This window comes from Puntigrus tetrazona, chromosome 3, assembly GCF_018831695.1.
Source record: "Puntigrus tetrazona isolate hp1 chromosome 3, ASM1883169v1, whole genome shotgun sequence".
Lineage (NCBI taxonomy): Eukaryota > Metazoa > Chordata > Actinopteri > Cypriniformes > Cyprinidae > Puntigrus > Puntigrus tetrazona.
Window position 1 is genome coordinate 2,485,564 of NC_056701.1, and position 15,529 is coordinate 2,501,092.

Consider the following 15,529-nt stretch of genomic DNA (forward strand, 5'->3'; position numbering starts at 1 on the left):
TTATGTGTATCTGAAACCTAAAATGTGCATTACGTGGTTAAAAACACTAGAGCCTGAAGCGGCCTGTATGTGATGCCAAAAATGTGGCCCAGGTATATTAAATCATATTCAGCCCAGTTGTGGCAAAGATATGGCACAGGGATCACTGGCAATATTACAAAACAGATGAGGGCCACTTGTGGTGTGGATGTTGACTAAATCAAATGGAAGTTTGAGACTGTACATATGGCTTGACAGAGTTTGACTACTTTTAGTAGGATGCAACACAGTAAACTGATTCGGGATGATCTGGATGTGAGTCTTAAGAAGGCCAGAGTCAGCCCAGATGTGGCCCGCATGAATTTCACACCACCAGCCATAAATGTTAATTTATTAATAATTAATTTTTTGAAACACCCTTTAAATGGCAGATTTTTTGTGCACTGTGCAGCATAAAGACGGAAGTGAATTACAATGATAGCTATTTCTGTTGAATTGGACTTTGTTGTCCTTTCTTGGGCGTTCACTTCACTGATTTTGTTTGATCTTATGTCTGTCTTGAATGTTGCTGTGCTTCATTGTGTTTGTTTTTTTTACCCTGGATTAAAGTATCGATGTACTAAAGTGTGGCAAATGCGGTATAAGCGGAATAATTGACAACAGGCCGTTAAATTATTAGAAAAACAATGCACACCCGAGGCGGTGATGTGGGAACCCGGCCAATTATTCCATACTTAAAATGAGGACTGTTATTATATGTACAAAATATTTTATTTCATTGTCTGATTAAAAAAAAAAAAACAGAAAAAAAAAATGTTTTATAGTATGCTAATTATTGGAAAAAAACCCATTTATTTAGGTTTTGGTAATGTTGAGATCTGATATAGGTTGCCCCAAATTTAAAGGCGGCAGCCTGATCTCATGTTTATACGTACATCTGAATACGTAATATTTACAAGCATGAAACGTACATTTTTTACTGACGCTAAAACGTACAATTTAGGCGTATTTCAAAACGCTACTTTTTTTGTAAAAAAAAATCTTTTGAATAATTAGGATCAGTGCATTTTTAGCGTTTTATCAATAAGCGATTTTAGATTTTAACCTAACAATGATATACAGTATTTTTTCGCAGCAACACAGCATTTAAAAATATTTTTGTAGTCGCTAATCCCAGTCCTGCCTCTAAACCTAAACATAACTGACTTTGTACGGTATGAGAAAAACGTGACAAATAAATAATTTATTGCAAAAATCTCAATACAGCAGGTTTGTTTAAGGTGCAGAGTACAATCCATATTGTTAATCGCTGAAAGTACTATCTATATTATTTTCCCGATCCTCTCTCAGGTAACTCGTGAAGACGCGCGCATATCATTTGAATACGCCTAACTGGAAACACTGCATGTCGCAATCGAGAGCCAATGAGCCTTCGAGTATCCTGCCTTCGAGTATCTAACATTTGAATTCGTAAGGAGTGCGTCAGTCAGGCGGACTTTACCGTTTACAGTCACGATTAAATATTGCAGTAACGTTCTTTACTTTAAAGGTTAAAAATGAAGTGTTTATGTTTGGAAAGGATCTGGCAGCAGACTGATATTTAACAGACTGATATTGTAATAAACCCATTTTTTTTATTTTAGAGGGTTATTTCATCACGTATATATATGGAAGACAGAGGGTATATCCTACCACCGGTTCAAGTCGTTTATTAGCAATTAGAAAAGAGGCATCATTTAATTAACGGCATTGTAAATTCAAAAAACATTACTAAGTACGATCTACCTAGATATTTTCATTGCCGGACAAACTCTACTCTAAAAGCGTCCCTGAGTTTTTCCCCTTCACGCCAAAGCAGCAAACTCGTGTCTCTCTAAATAACGGTCGGCGTGATTTTTCCAAGACAGATACGATCCTGGATCAACATTAATGTCCAAAAATATCAATTTAACCCAATCGCTAACCCTACCCAAATTTTATTCCTAGAATCAGCAGCAAATGATAGCTGATTTACAAGGGTGTATAACTCTCATTGTAAACCTAAAACAGATATTTCCTGGAAAATTATCCCTCAGATTTGATCGGTTGATAATATGTTGACATTATTTTATTGTTTCATATTAAGTAAGCCGTTTAATAATGCAGTTGCAAACAAGGTCATTGATATGACCACTAAAAACAACAAAAATACTAAAATTATTTCAATATGCATGAGGATAAATTAAGTGTATTCAATAAGTCAGTTTTTTACGTTTAAATGCTGAAAATCCGCAACTATTTGTACGTTTAGATGCTAAAATATTTTGTACGTGCCTGTAAAAATTTGTGTTTTAAACAACAACCTTTGGCGTAAAATGCATACGAATTTCACGAGAGCATCTCAGACATTCGAAGTGACACTGTGTCTGATATAGTTGGATGTTTTTAATTGGTTTTCGGTAATGATCAAAACGATATCTTTTCCTTTTTGGAATATAATTTGAATTAGCCTACATTTTTTTGTGATACAGAGGATATATTTTGATGCCATAATTGCCGTAATTACACATGCAAATAAAGAAATGTAAACCCTGCTTTACTACACATCTTCAGTTTCGTGAGAGTATTTCTAAGTCTGTTTACAAATACTTCTAAGAAAACTAAGTAGGAAGATGGGAATTATATTCCCACATTATATGTATCTGAGAACTACGGGCGGAAGGCAGAAATATCCATTAGCACAAGAGAAACAAATACTGAAGAGGATGAAGGATGATGCAGGCTTTGACGTCAATATGACAGGCATGCTATTAAAGGTTTTTTTTTTTTACATGAGCTATTTGAGAGATGCAAAACAAAATTTAAAATCCAGTTTGAGTAACCAGAGACAAATAAAAAAGAAGATTTCCATCCGTCAGTTCGAGCTTCTTTGTGGGGAAATTCCCTCCATTAGAGTGCACTCAATAGACTACAAGAAAACAAGTGAGAGGATTCAGACACCGACTGTTAACAAAGTCAACCACTGAAAGAAACAAGAACACAAAGAAGAGAAACACAGCGACTACACGGCCTTCGGTTGATCAACTCTATAGAAAATAATGAAATAAGACACTTGTGATCTTGTTTGGTCCAATCATGAGGATCAATTCATCCAAATATGAAAAAAGTATGATAAAACGAAAAAAACAAAAGTATTGAGAAAATCTCTTTTAAAGATGTTATTATAAATGCATATTACTAATCAAAAATTAAGTTTTTCAAATATTTATGGTTGGAAATTAACAAAACATCTCCATGGATGATTTTTGGCATAAAACATATCTATAATTTTCCCCATACAATATATTTTTGTCTATTGCTCCAAATATACTCGCGCTTAAGACGCTTTTATATACAAATATACTCACGCTTTTTTTTCTCCAGGTCACATTTAATCTCACAAGATCTCAGCGGAGGATGATTAAATAATCTTCATTACCGGTTTCTCTTTGTGCTAACCTTCTTTTTCTGACAAACATCTATTGAAAGCTTCTCACTGAGAGACACGGAGGTTCAGAGGTTAATGTCCTTCTATTGAAACGCTTTCAGTCGAAGTTACCTTTCTGGCGTTTAATGACGAATATTTCCTTTAATTGGGCTCTTGACCTTTGACCTTTTAATGTTAACTTTGCTCTTGCCCGCTGCAACTTTGCCTTTAAGACACGTCTGTTTTTGCGAGGAAAACGTGATCAGACGTGATCTTCAGGACACAGGTTCAGGTATTTTAACAGCTCCTCCAGAGACAGCGAGGACGCTTCATGCTCACCAATGATTGAACGAGATCTGTGTATCTGTGTGAAGCGGCTCGATTAGAGCCAGGCCCGTATTATTATATTACAATTATATTAACCTGTATTTATAGACTAGAGTTATATGATTAATGATTATTGCAGCATATGTCATGATGTGATTTTTTTCAGCGTCACAGGAAGCGACGATATTCAGGTCCTGACTGGACGAAAGGTGGAGCTGGGGATGGAGGTGGCTGATTAATAATGACTGATAGGATGGTGTTGAGATCTTTTAGATAGACGCGGATCAGTCGAGTGTCAGCTGATGTGAAAAAAGAGTCTGTGTGTTGCTATAAAACCTTACGCTTTAGGCCTGCCGGGATTATTTGTTTATGATTATATATAATGTTTATGCCACTTATCGGTTTTGTTTTATTTTAAAGGCACTGCTCTGTCTCAAAGACTCTTTTAAAGTTTGGACAGCGATCTGTTTAAAGAGGAAACAGTGACACAGGAAGCTCCTGCAAATTTTAAATTATGTTCATCTTATTTTCCAGACACAGGTTATTATACAAAATAATTATAATAATAATAATGTAAAATACTGCATTTAGATGATAATACCTCACTCCTCTCTGATTCTGGTAAGTTTTAAGAGTCCTCTTCATAGCTCTAATAAACGTTTATCTGACTTGTATCTCTATCTTAGGACGTCATGAACCGGTTCTTATGTTCAATACTAGACTACTTCAGTTTCAAAGCTGCATCAGAACTAAATATACTAACAAACATCAACAATATACATCACAAATATAACAGATTAATTCTAATAATAAGTGATTTGTATCATATGTGATTAAATCAAATAATCTGAAGTAATATGATTGAGATTAAAGAGAGTCACGGAGCGTCTCAAAAGAGTGAATCAGACACGAGATCAGGACAGATGAGAGGAGCGTACGCTTTATAGATGATGAACTGCATGCAATTTTATATGAAAACACGGCCACACAACAAACATGAAGACACTTGAAGAAGTAGTCTACCGTTTCCTCACAAAGACGTGTTTTTCAGGCCGTTTCATTTGTTATTAGGTTAAGTAGAGGATATCTTTTTAAAAATATCATCAATCACGTATCCCATGAAGTTATTCTCATAAAAACGTCTCTGCCGGAGGATGTTGTGCTGATTTAAAGGTAAACGCCAATATGTTTAAGCTTTCATCGTTTCAATGTAAAACACAATTAAAAAGTGTTTTATAAAAAACATTGAAAACACACAGATAGAGGATCCAGGAGCTTTTAATGTCGGCTGGTATAAAAATAAAGAAACAAAGAAAATAAAGTATCTGAGAACTATGAGAGGAAGGAAGAAATATCCATTAGCACAAGAGAAAGAAACACTGAAGAGGATACAGGATGATGCAGGCTTTGACGTCTATATGAGAAAAGGATAGACATATTTATTTATTTGATAAAAAAAGAGAAGCTTGTTTTGAGCTCAGTCGCTCTTCTAGGGATCCTCAAATCTGGACCTGGAGTTCATCTCTGATCCCAATCAAACACATCTGAGCGTGATAATCAGAGTCTTCAGGATCTTCAGAAAATCACAGGGGATCTCCAGGACAGGACTTGAGGAACCTGCACTACTCCCTCCATTACAGTGCACTCAATAGACTACAAGAAAACAAGTGAGAGGATTCAGACACTGACTGTTAACAAAGTCAACCACTGAAAGAAACAAGAACACAAAGAAGAGAAACACAGCGACTACACGGCCTTCGGTTGATCAGCTCTATAGAAAATAATGAAATAAGACACTTGTGATCTTGTTTGGTCCAATCATGAGGATCAATTCATCCAAATTTGAAAAAATAAGTTTTGTATTTGATATATAGTTTGTTTTTACAGGACGATGTTACATGTTTTGAAAATATGGAACCTAAGAGTGCAAAAAAAACTAAAACAAAATATTGAAACAATCTCCATTAAAGTTCAAGGGATGTTATTAGAAAGGAATATTACTAATAAAATAAAAAATAAGTTTTCATTTATTTATGGTTGAAAATGTGCAAAATATCTTCATGGGTCATTTTTGGGCATAAGACAAATCAAAATTTTGCCCCATACGATGTATTTTTGTCTACTGTTAAAAATATATCCATGCTTAATGTGACAAGAAATAACAAACAGATTAACAGATTTGCTCCGACTGCTGCAACTCTGTCTTTAAAACAACATTTGTTCTTGCAAACCTGTGGCTATTGCATATCTGTTCATATAATTATTTAATCTGCGTCTGAAGCGCGTCTGCATCGACCAACCAGGAGCTGTTTACCCCGTCGCTTAGCAACGGTGGAGCAGAAGGCGGCGGCTAAATGCATAGCATTAATCTTTTCACAACATTCACATTTTTTTTGCCTATTGTCTTGAGAGTTGTACGTTTTGTTGATGGTTATCATCACTGATTTTTGTCTATGTGTTTATGATTAATACAGCAGATTAAAAAGTGTTCAAAAGACCTTCAGAGCATCTGATCACTAGACTCTACACTGCAGTATCACAAGGTTTACTGGGCAAAATGTAAATGTTATATGAACTATATGATGTTTTTTTATGATACATATGATACATGACCAAACGTTTGCACACTTATTTTCTCATTTTGTTCAGTTTTCTTGGATTGGATGTGTGTGATTTCGGCACATCCCTCAATTGTGATTGGATGACGCAATACTGCAATATTTCTTTTTTTATATATCCTAATTTTCTCAGCCAGTTGTTAAAAAAAGAGAGGTCTATGACATTATTATGCATTATGCGTGCACAAAGCGGTGTTCTCTTGCTGTATGAATTCAATTCAGTTACATATCTACAGTATCTTAACCTTTTTTGTATTACTTTTTAAAAAATCCTTTAATACCCATTAATTTAATAGTTTTTATGCATTTATGCATCTCTCTCTCTCTCTATCTATCTATCTATCTATCTATCTATCTATCTATCTATATATATATAATGATTTCATTTGATTTGAAACATATATATTTCTGCAATCATTCCTTATAGGTAACAACAGGGTTAAAAGTCCAAAAATATGTGCCTGAGATGTATGATTACACAAAAAAATGTACATTAGTGGATCTACAGGATGTGTGTAAAAAAATTATAAAGTTGTTGTTGTTTTTAATACATCTTACACGCAAGGTAAAAGGCTCATCACGCTCTCAGAAGAAAAGAAAAGGTACAAAAGCTGTCACTGGGGCGGGACCTTTTCAAAAGACACCTTTTTGTACCTATTAGCTTCTAACATGTACCTGTTTTTGTACCTTTTATATCTGAGACTGCAGCATGGGGGCAAATGGCGCATGGTATTGATACAAATACCTCAGCTAAAATAAAAATAAAAGTGTTCAACAGATATACTGTCCTTAAAATATGTTAATGTATACAAAATGAAGGAGATGCAATAATAAAATTGTACGTATTTACAGTAGGAACAACAGATGTCAATGATTATACGATATGATTAATATCATTTTCTTGGTTTCGCATTTTCACCTGTGAAGAATCACGCGGTCTAATCGGTATCTTGATATGACACATGTGAGGTGGAGGAATTATCACGGCGAAGGAAAAGTGCTCACTAACACAGATTTACACAGATTTGTGAACAATATTTCAGAGAAACAGGCCCCTTGTGAACATAGAGGAAGTCTTTGAGCTCAGCTCATGAAAAATGGGGGCAAAAACCCCCAAAAGTTTATAATTCCGTCAAGTACACCTACTGTAAACTAAAGCTCTACCAACATGCTATTTATAGCATGCATAGTGGCAAATACAGTAAAAACGCTACGTTTCAGCTACATGAAGCAAAAGGATGACAAAAATAACGTGAAACAATCACAAAAATGTGTTGGAAAAATTCAGTCACGTATCCCGAGTAACATTTCACACGAATATACACGCACTGGCATATATGACAGTAATAAGCTTATCTAAATGTTTTTGTCACAATAACACGTTACACTTTTTGTTTGGACGTCGAGACAGTTCTCAGCTGCTTATGAAGAAATCAATCTTGACTTTCATCTGACTGTATCCGGGATGTTCATCTCTTCATGGTCTTTGTTGTGAAAAAAATTAATTTTCCTCCTTTTATCTGAGATCTCATCGCTGCGTCTGTTCCATTAGATATATTGATAGAAAATGTCAACAACCTCTTGTTCTGAGTATTTTATTTGTTTATCTAGATGCCCGTGCTTCTTGAAGGCACTTGAAAGTACTTTAATTTGTAGCACGCTGCTTGAAAGACTGGACAACGCCGGCTAATTGAGTTGCTTCCTCAGACCAGAAGTGGCCTGCGCGGTTTCATCCGTTTCCCTTGTGTCGTTACGTATTAAAAAACCCTGTTTATTGTATTATCCTGTGATATAATTAACACCATTTTAACGCTGTGACCTGGTTTCATACTGAAAGTAACAAAACACAGAGTTTCTTGCGATTATCGAACGGCCGGCGTGCTGCGAATGATCATGCATCGACAAAATCATAATCCAATTGTCACAGGAGGAGCCAACGACAGACACAGTGGGCGTGGCGTCAGGCCTCGTAGAGGCTTTTTATTAGCAAAATAAATACAAAATAAAGTGTCCAGGGGAAAAGTGTCTAAATAAAAAGGGGGAACTGGTGCCCTCGTTGTGCTGCAGGGAAAGTGCCAGGTAAGGTAGTGTTCCAAGGGGGGGGCAGGGTCCAGGTAAGGGGCGGAGTCCGGCGGTCGCACGCGCTCCCCTCTCCTGTTCGGGGGCGCGAAGGGCGGCGGCTTCTTCCGCGGCATCTCCGCGGTCGTCTTCTTTAGGGGATCAACGGCTCGCATCCTGGCCCGGTCGATCCGGTCCGGTGCGGTCTTCGCCTGACTATGCGGGTCCCACAATGCGCTCGCGGCGGGGTTCCTTCACGCACCTTCCTGGACCCACGAGCTCACCAGCGTGCATGCATGGGGAAGAGACCGTCAGTCGAGGAGAGGCGATACGGCATTTAACGGCGGGCGGTGACGGCTAAATCCACTTCAGCCTGTGCCTCGTCACACGCCGCCAGTCCCACAATGCGCCCCTCCTCTAGCACACCGGGTCAGGAGCCTGGTGAAGGGCGGCGAATAAAGGACGGGGTGAAGATGACAATAAAGGGGAGAGGCAGCTGACTCGTCACACAATATATTAAATCCGTTGCTAACCGAGCGCCAGCATCCATAATAAACCTAATAAGAAGATGATTAGCAGTTTCACTTATTTCCAGACTCTGTTTTTTGCGAAGCCTCTACAAAAGTCGTTAGTTAGGTTCAGAGGTTGATGTGCTTTTACTGAAACGTTACTTTTATATTAATTTGAAGTTGCCGTTATGGCATTTAACGTCTAATGTTTCCTTTACTCTGGCTCTTGATCCTTTAAAACCTGCTGTATAAGCGTGTGTTTGAAAGTAAAACATGTTCTTAGCCTAAGCGAAGTAATAAAAATAAGGTGATGATAGTTATATGTTGACCGTAACATCATTAAGTGATTAAAGTGGACCGATTCATTGATCTAAAGTCTGTTGTGTCTTTCTTTGGGGTGTTAGTATCCCAAAACATGTTATGTTTTATATATTGAGCTAATCTGCATGCACTGAACACTTTTACAACCGGGTCAGTATCACTGGAAAGTGCCTTTGAGACCATTTCTAAAATAAAAAAAAAACAAAACATACATTATCAGTAACACTTTAAAATAAAGAACACTAATTCACATTGACTATACATTTTTCTTTAATAAATTCCTAAAATTCTGCTTATATATATGGTTAGTGAGGTAGTTGTAGTTTAGGTATTAGTGTTAATATGTTATTATAAATATAAAAAAAAATAGTACTAATATCTTGATGTTATAACATTTTCTAAAAGATATTTTGTCCATTTCTAAACAATATCATTTTACAAAAAAAAAATGTTGTACATTTTTTTAAATTAAAATATTATTTAATAATTATTGTAATATATTTGTATCCCTATAAGTTGCTTTCACTTTCTTTTCTAAATAAAAACCAACGGCAAAGCTGTCTGGTCAAACTTTCAATGAATACCAACAGGGCCTCATAAAGAAATCACACAAACCTTTCTTTTTCTAACTCGTTGAAATAATTAGTTTTTTTTTGATGACATTGTGAACAAATGCATCAAAGAGTTCATATAACGCTACATGCACTTTTACAAATAGTTTGAACTCAAGTGTGTGTGCACAACCTCCCTATACTAAAAATCTACCCAGTGTTTTTTTTTTGTCTACTAAAATCTTTACCTCTTTCTCAAATCTCAGATGCCCCTCCCACTACAGTTTGATTGACAGTGGTGTTTTAGCACAGACTGCGCTGGTGTCGTACCTCAGACCCGAGATGTAGACAAGAACGACTCCTAAGTGATTGAAGGTGTGTTTTGTTGAACGTATTGTTGAACGTAGCTCATCGCTTACTTCTCATCTGAGCCTCGAAGGACGCAGAGGATTAACATTAGCTCTGGTCCTGAAGGGTCAGCAGAGCTCGTTAACATTTAAAGGAGAACGACACGACATGCCTTGATTTTGAAAAGAGCTGCTTTTGAAGGGTTTTTCATATTTTCAGAATCATATCGACTGGGCGTCGCCTGACCCCTTTAATGGACATCTGGAGAAACAAAAGGAACGAGAAGAAACCCTATGAAGAATGATTTCAGAAATATATATATATTCTTAACTGCAGTTGTAAATTGAAAATAGATTTAAAAGTTTTTAATTTAAAATATTTTCATTTTTTTTGCACTCTTAGGTTCCATATTTTCAAATATTTATATTTCCGTCAAACATCGTCCTGTAAAAACAAACTATATATCAAATACAAAACTTATTTTTTCAAATTTGGATGAATTGATCCTCATGATTGGACCAAACAAGATCACAAGTGTTTTATTTCATTATTTTCTATAGAGTTGATCAACCGAAGGCCGTGTAGTCGCTGTGTTTCTCTTCTTTGTGTTCTTGTTTCTTTCAGTGGTTGACTTTGTTAACAGTCAGTGTCTGAATCCTCTCACTTGTTTTCTTGTAGTCTATTGAGTGCACTGTAATGGAGGGAGTAGTGCAGGTTCCTCAAGTCCTGTCCTGGAGATCCCCTGTGATTTTCTGAAGATCCTGAAGACTCTGATTATCACGCTCAGATGTGTTTGATTGGGATCAGAGATGAACTCCAGGTCCAGATTTGAGGATCCCTAGAAGAGCGACTGAGCTCAAAACAAGCTTCTCTTTTTTTATCAAATAAATAAATATATCTATCCTTTTCTCATATAGACGTCAAAGCCTGCATCATCCTGCATCCTCTTCAGTATTTCTTTCTCTTGTGCTAATGGATATTTCTTCCTTCCTCTCATAGTTCTCAGATACTTATTAGTTTTTCTCCATTATTTTCTTTGTTTCTTCATTATTAACCCTAACCTGAGAAAACAACACGTGCTATTCTTTATTTTTATACCAGCCGACATTAAAAGCTCCTGGATCCTCTATCTGTGTGTTTTCAATGTTTTTTATAAAACACTTTTTAATTGTGTTTTACATTGAAACGATGAAAGCTGAGAATAACTTCATGGGATACGTGATTGATGATATTTTTAAAAAGATATACTCTACTTAACCTAATAACAAATGAAACGGCCTGAAAAACACGTCTTTGTGAGGAAACTGTAGACTACTTCTTCAAGTGTCTTCATGTTTGTTGTGTGGCCGTGTTTTCATATAAAATTGCATTCAGTTCATCATCTATAAAGCGTACGCTCCTCTCATCTGCGTGACTTCAGATGCTTTGATTAAATAGCATACGGTACAAAACACGTCATGACATTTCCATTTTACGACGAATAAATCTGATATTTTTTAATGCATATTGTTGATGTTTTTTAGTATATTTCAGTTTAGAAAGCAGACTGACGCACCGTGCATAACATATGCGCCACATTCATCTTAATGCAGATCATTTTTATCATTATTTTTTTGCATAAAAACCTGCGCGTGTAAACCGCTCAGCCTTACTCTATTATTAAAGCTACTATATTACTAGTCAAGCAGAGTATTCGTACGCTTATTAGTATTTTTTGTATTATCATTCCCTCGTGTTATACCCCCACCTAAAATGAAAATCTTACAATGGCTCCTGAATGTAACACACAATATACTGAACGAATCCGATTATTGTAGTTTTTGTACCCTACTGCAAACTCCGTGGAAACATCTCCACCCTTTCTGAGATAGCTTTTCACCATCGATGCATTCTCTAGGTCCAACGCCATCCACGGTGCAAAGAAAATCATGTCTTTGTGATCACATGCTTGAAGTGTGTGCCTTTCATGTTGAAGAGCCTCGAAGCATCGGTTCTGAAGGGTTCAGTGATGAGAATAGATAGCTGGTTTACTGTGTATTTAAACATTTGGAGTCTTTTTAACACCTACGTTTTTATTCTTTAGCAGCTATTAACGAAACATAAGCAGACGTGTGTTGATCATTGGGTTTTGATCACGACAGACTGGAGAAACTCTATTATAAATGAAGAGCAAGAGAGGAAACCCCTCCCTTTCACATCACTAACCTATAAGAGCCTATAAGAGCTCCTTCTCCTCTCTTTTACATCGACTCTCTCTTCTCTTGAGAAAAGCGTTCGGTGGAGAAGGAAGAGAAACATCAAAGAAGGAGCGTTGAGACGTTTGTTTCTATACAGACAGCAGGTCTTTGTGATTGTTAAGGTGATTCATTTTTCGGAAAGCATCGTGCAGAAAGAAAAGGACAGAGATTCAGAGAAACACACACTCAGAGCCATCCATCGGTGAAGCTGTTTCTGGTTACGTGGTAAGAGAACCGTATTTTCGGTCATATAATGATCTAAAGCATCACTTTTGTGTTTCTGTCTGCAGTTTTACTCTGCTTCATTATTTGACTCCTAACTCTTTTTTGGAAAGAAATCTAGTTTTAGATCTTTAAACAAACCTCAGTAAACGCAGAACATGCTTTATAGTTGTTTTAGTCTTGCTTGTGAGCTTAGATTTTAGGATTTTCTGGTGAAGAAAAAAAAATGCTGCTTCTGCAGTGTCTCTTTGGATCTTTTTTTTTATTCCAGGAGGAGCATAATACAGCAATGGAGACTTTATGGAAGAAATTTAAAAAACACATCAAGGTGAGGATACAGACATTGAATCATTTCCATTAGAGCCGTATAAGATTAAATACATTATGATTATTTAATACAGTGGTTTGCAGTTTATTATTTTTGTAAATGACACACAGGATATGAAGAGTTTATTTGCAAAAACAGGTAACTTTTTGCTGTTTCCTTTTTTAAAAACATGTTTTATTATGATTTTTTTTACCTTCCTTAACGCAATTAATTGGAGTAAAAGCTGAGTTATCTGTTGAAATACATACAGTATAGTAACACGTTTTTTTTTTTTCATTTACAAACAAATTTCTAGTTATAGTTTCGATTAAAGCCTAATTTTAACACAATTACTTGAAGAATATCATGTGACTTCAAACCAATATCAATATATCACACATAATCAAGCTTCATATCTGTGGGTTTTCAAAGACGTTAGGTTTGTTCGGTAGATCACGTGCCGTTAGCGAGGGAAGCTCCGGTACAAAACCCGCGAAAATACGGTCCAACGAAACACTTCAAATCTGTGCAAAAGGAAGCTGAAATGACGCGGTTGCCTCAACAAATGTGATTTTATATCAGTCTTGTATTTGTCGGGTAGGTTTTTGGTCTAGAGCATACTTCCGACATGATAAAGCGTTAACTTTTAGCAACAGTCTTCATATTTGACTTCTTAACGGTCACAATACATACCTGTCAATGTAATAAACGTGTGCCAGGGTCACGTGTCGAACTTGTGTTTTGGCGCCACTCAGTGGACATTTCTCTTTGAAACTGCTGAAATGTAGTGAGGTAAGTAGAAACGGTGTACACAGGTACATATTTTTATCAGACCAGGTTGGTTTTTGCAAATAAACTCTCCATTTTCTTCTGCATCTATAATATCTCATCTATAGTTTATCTCAGATATTATGTCAAGTGTTGATGATTGAAGTAAATTTGGCTTTCAGTGTCGGGCTGATCACACGGAGCGTCAGAATAAACAGCAGAAGCTTCATCAGTTTCTCAGAGATGAAGAAGAAGCTATAATCACTGCACTGAGGGAGGAAGAGGAGCAGAAGAAGAGGATGATGAAGGAGAAGCTGGAGGAGAAGGATAGACACATCTCAGCTCTTTCAGACCCAATCAAAGACATGGAGGAGATGATGAAAGACATTGAGGTCTGCTTTCTGAAGGTCAGATTTCAGATCATCCATTGATTGATTGAGTTGTTGATGATAAATGGTGTGTTTGTTCTGCAGACGTTTCCGGTCTCGATGGAAAGGTGAGTGATCTGCTGGTGTTTCTGGTCTCTCTGCTTCTGAATCAAATCCACTTCAGTCCTGATCCCGAATCTTCTTCCAGAGTGCAGGGCCCGTATTCATTTAAATGTCTTAGTTCTAAGAGTTGCTCCTAATAACACATTTCTAAGAAAAGTCTTACAAATGTGGGTGTTTCCTCTTAAAATGAAAGAAAAGATCTTCATCTTAACTCTTGAAAGAGGTCATAAGGTTCGAAGCTGTTAGGAGTACGAACAAGGACCCAAGAGTTTCTTTAGCAGAGAAGAACATGGACAAACTTGAAGAGGGAGAAGAAATGTGTCGTACTCGATGTGATGCCATAGCGCCAGAAATGGAAGCACATATTTGTACTTTTACATGAAAAGTGATCACCCAAACAATTACAGCACTTCTTGGAATTTTTAAGATAAAATAGGAGGATATTCTTAGAGCCTTTGAGAACGTGGGTCCAGATCTCATCACAGCCGGATCCACAGACATCCTCTGGAGATTTACTGGTGGCAATATTTAATGATGCACTAAATGAGTTTTGCCAAATCATATTAATATTTGAAAGCACCACGACAAACACGCATACCCCGACATCTCCAGATCTTTTGATATCTATATCTAATATATATACATATATATACTGTAACGGAAACCCTGATTAATCCTCTGTTTACCGATGTTGCCTTTCTTAGAGACGGTGAAGAGGATGAATCTGGAGGGGCCAGGCCTTCCCAGTCCCTAGTGATAATGAGCCTGACCCTGCCCTTGAGAGATGAGAAGAAGAAGCAGGACTTCGTCCAGTACCTTCTGGAGTATTTACACACACAGGTTACCATGCCACAAAACAACTGAAGTGTGTCATAGGAGTGAAGATGAAGCCGGCCTGCCTCTGGTCTGAAATGAAAATGATCTTCGTTGCTTGCTGCTTCTAGTTTCTTTTAAGTCCAGGACAGATTAAACTGTGTAAAAATGCAAGGAGCTTCAACGAAATGTTTTAAAATGTGAAACAAAAATAGATTAGCAAATCAAACTCCACAGACGGTAAGAATAATTTAAAGCAATCACGCAAACTGTGACCCAGGGATCAGATGATGCTGAAAATACTTTTTACAGTATTACAGAAAAAGTACGTTTATATCTCATTTATTAATCTTTAAAAATGCGAAATTATTGACAAATGTAGTCTCGATAGACAAATCGAATCTGTTGACTTTGCCGTCTGTTGCTCCCTTGTTTTCAGGCTCCTTTGTTGATATTAGGTCATGTTATATATATATATATATATATATATATATATATATATATCTGTCCTATATTGTCTCTGTTTAAAAATAAA

The 15,529-nt window shown here is 36.6% G+C and overlaps 2 protein-coding genes across 2 annotated transcripts in view; both read left to right on the forward strand.

Moving 5' to 3' along the window:
* Positions 1-15,529, forward strand: part of LOC122341572 (tripartite motif-containing protein 16-like) — a 341,738-nt gene that overhangs the window by 135,789 nt on the left and 190,420 nt on the right. The gene's annotated exons all lie outside the window — the stretch shown is intronic.
* On the forward strand, positions 12,420-15,453 carry LOC122341595 (E3 ubiquitin-protein ligase TRIM35-like). The gene is made up of 5 exons (XM_043235060.1): positions 12,420-12,618; positions 12,887-12,943; positions 13,873-14,082; positions 14,164-14,186; positions 14,886-15,453. The coding sequence occupies exons 2-5, from the start codon at positions 12,905-12,907 to the stop codon at positions 15,043-15,045; spliced, it is 432 nt and encodes a 143-aa protein (XP_043090995.1). The 5' UTR covers positions 12,420-12,618; positions 12,887-12,904; the 3' UTR covers positions 15,046-15,453.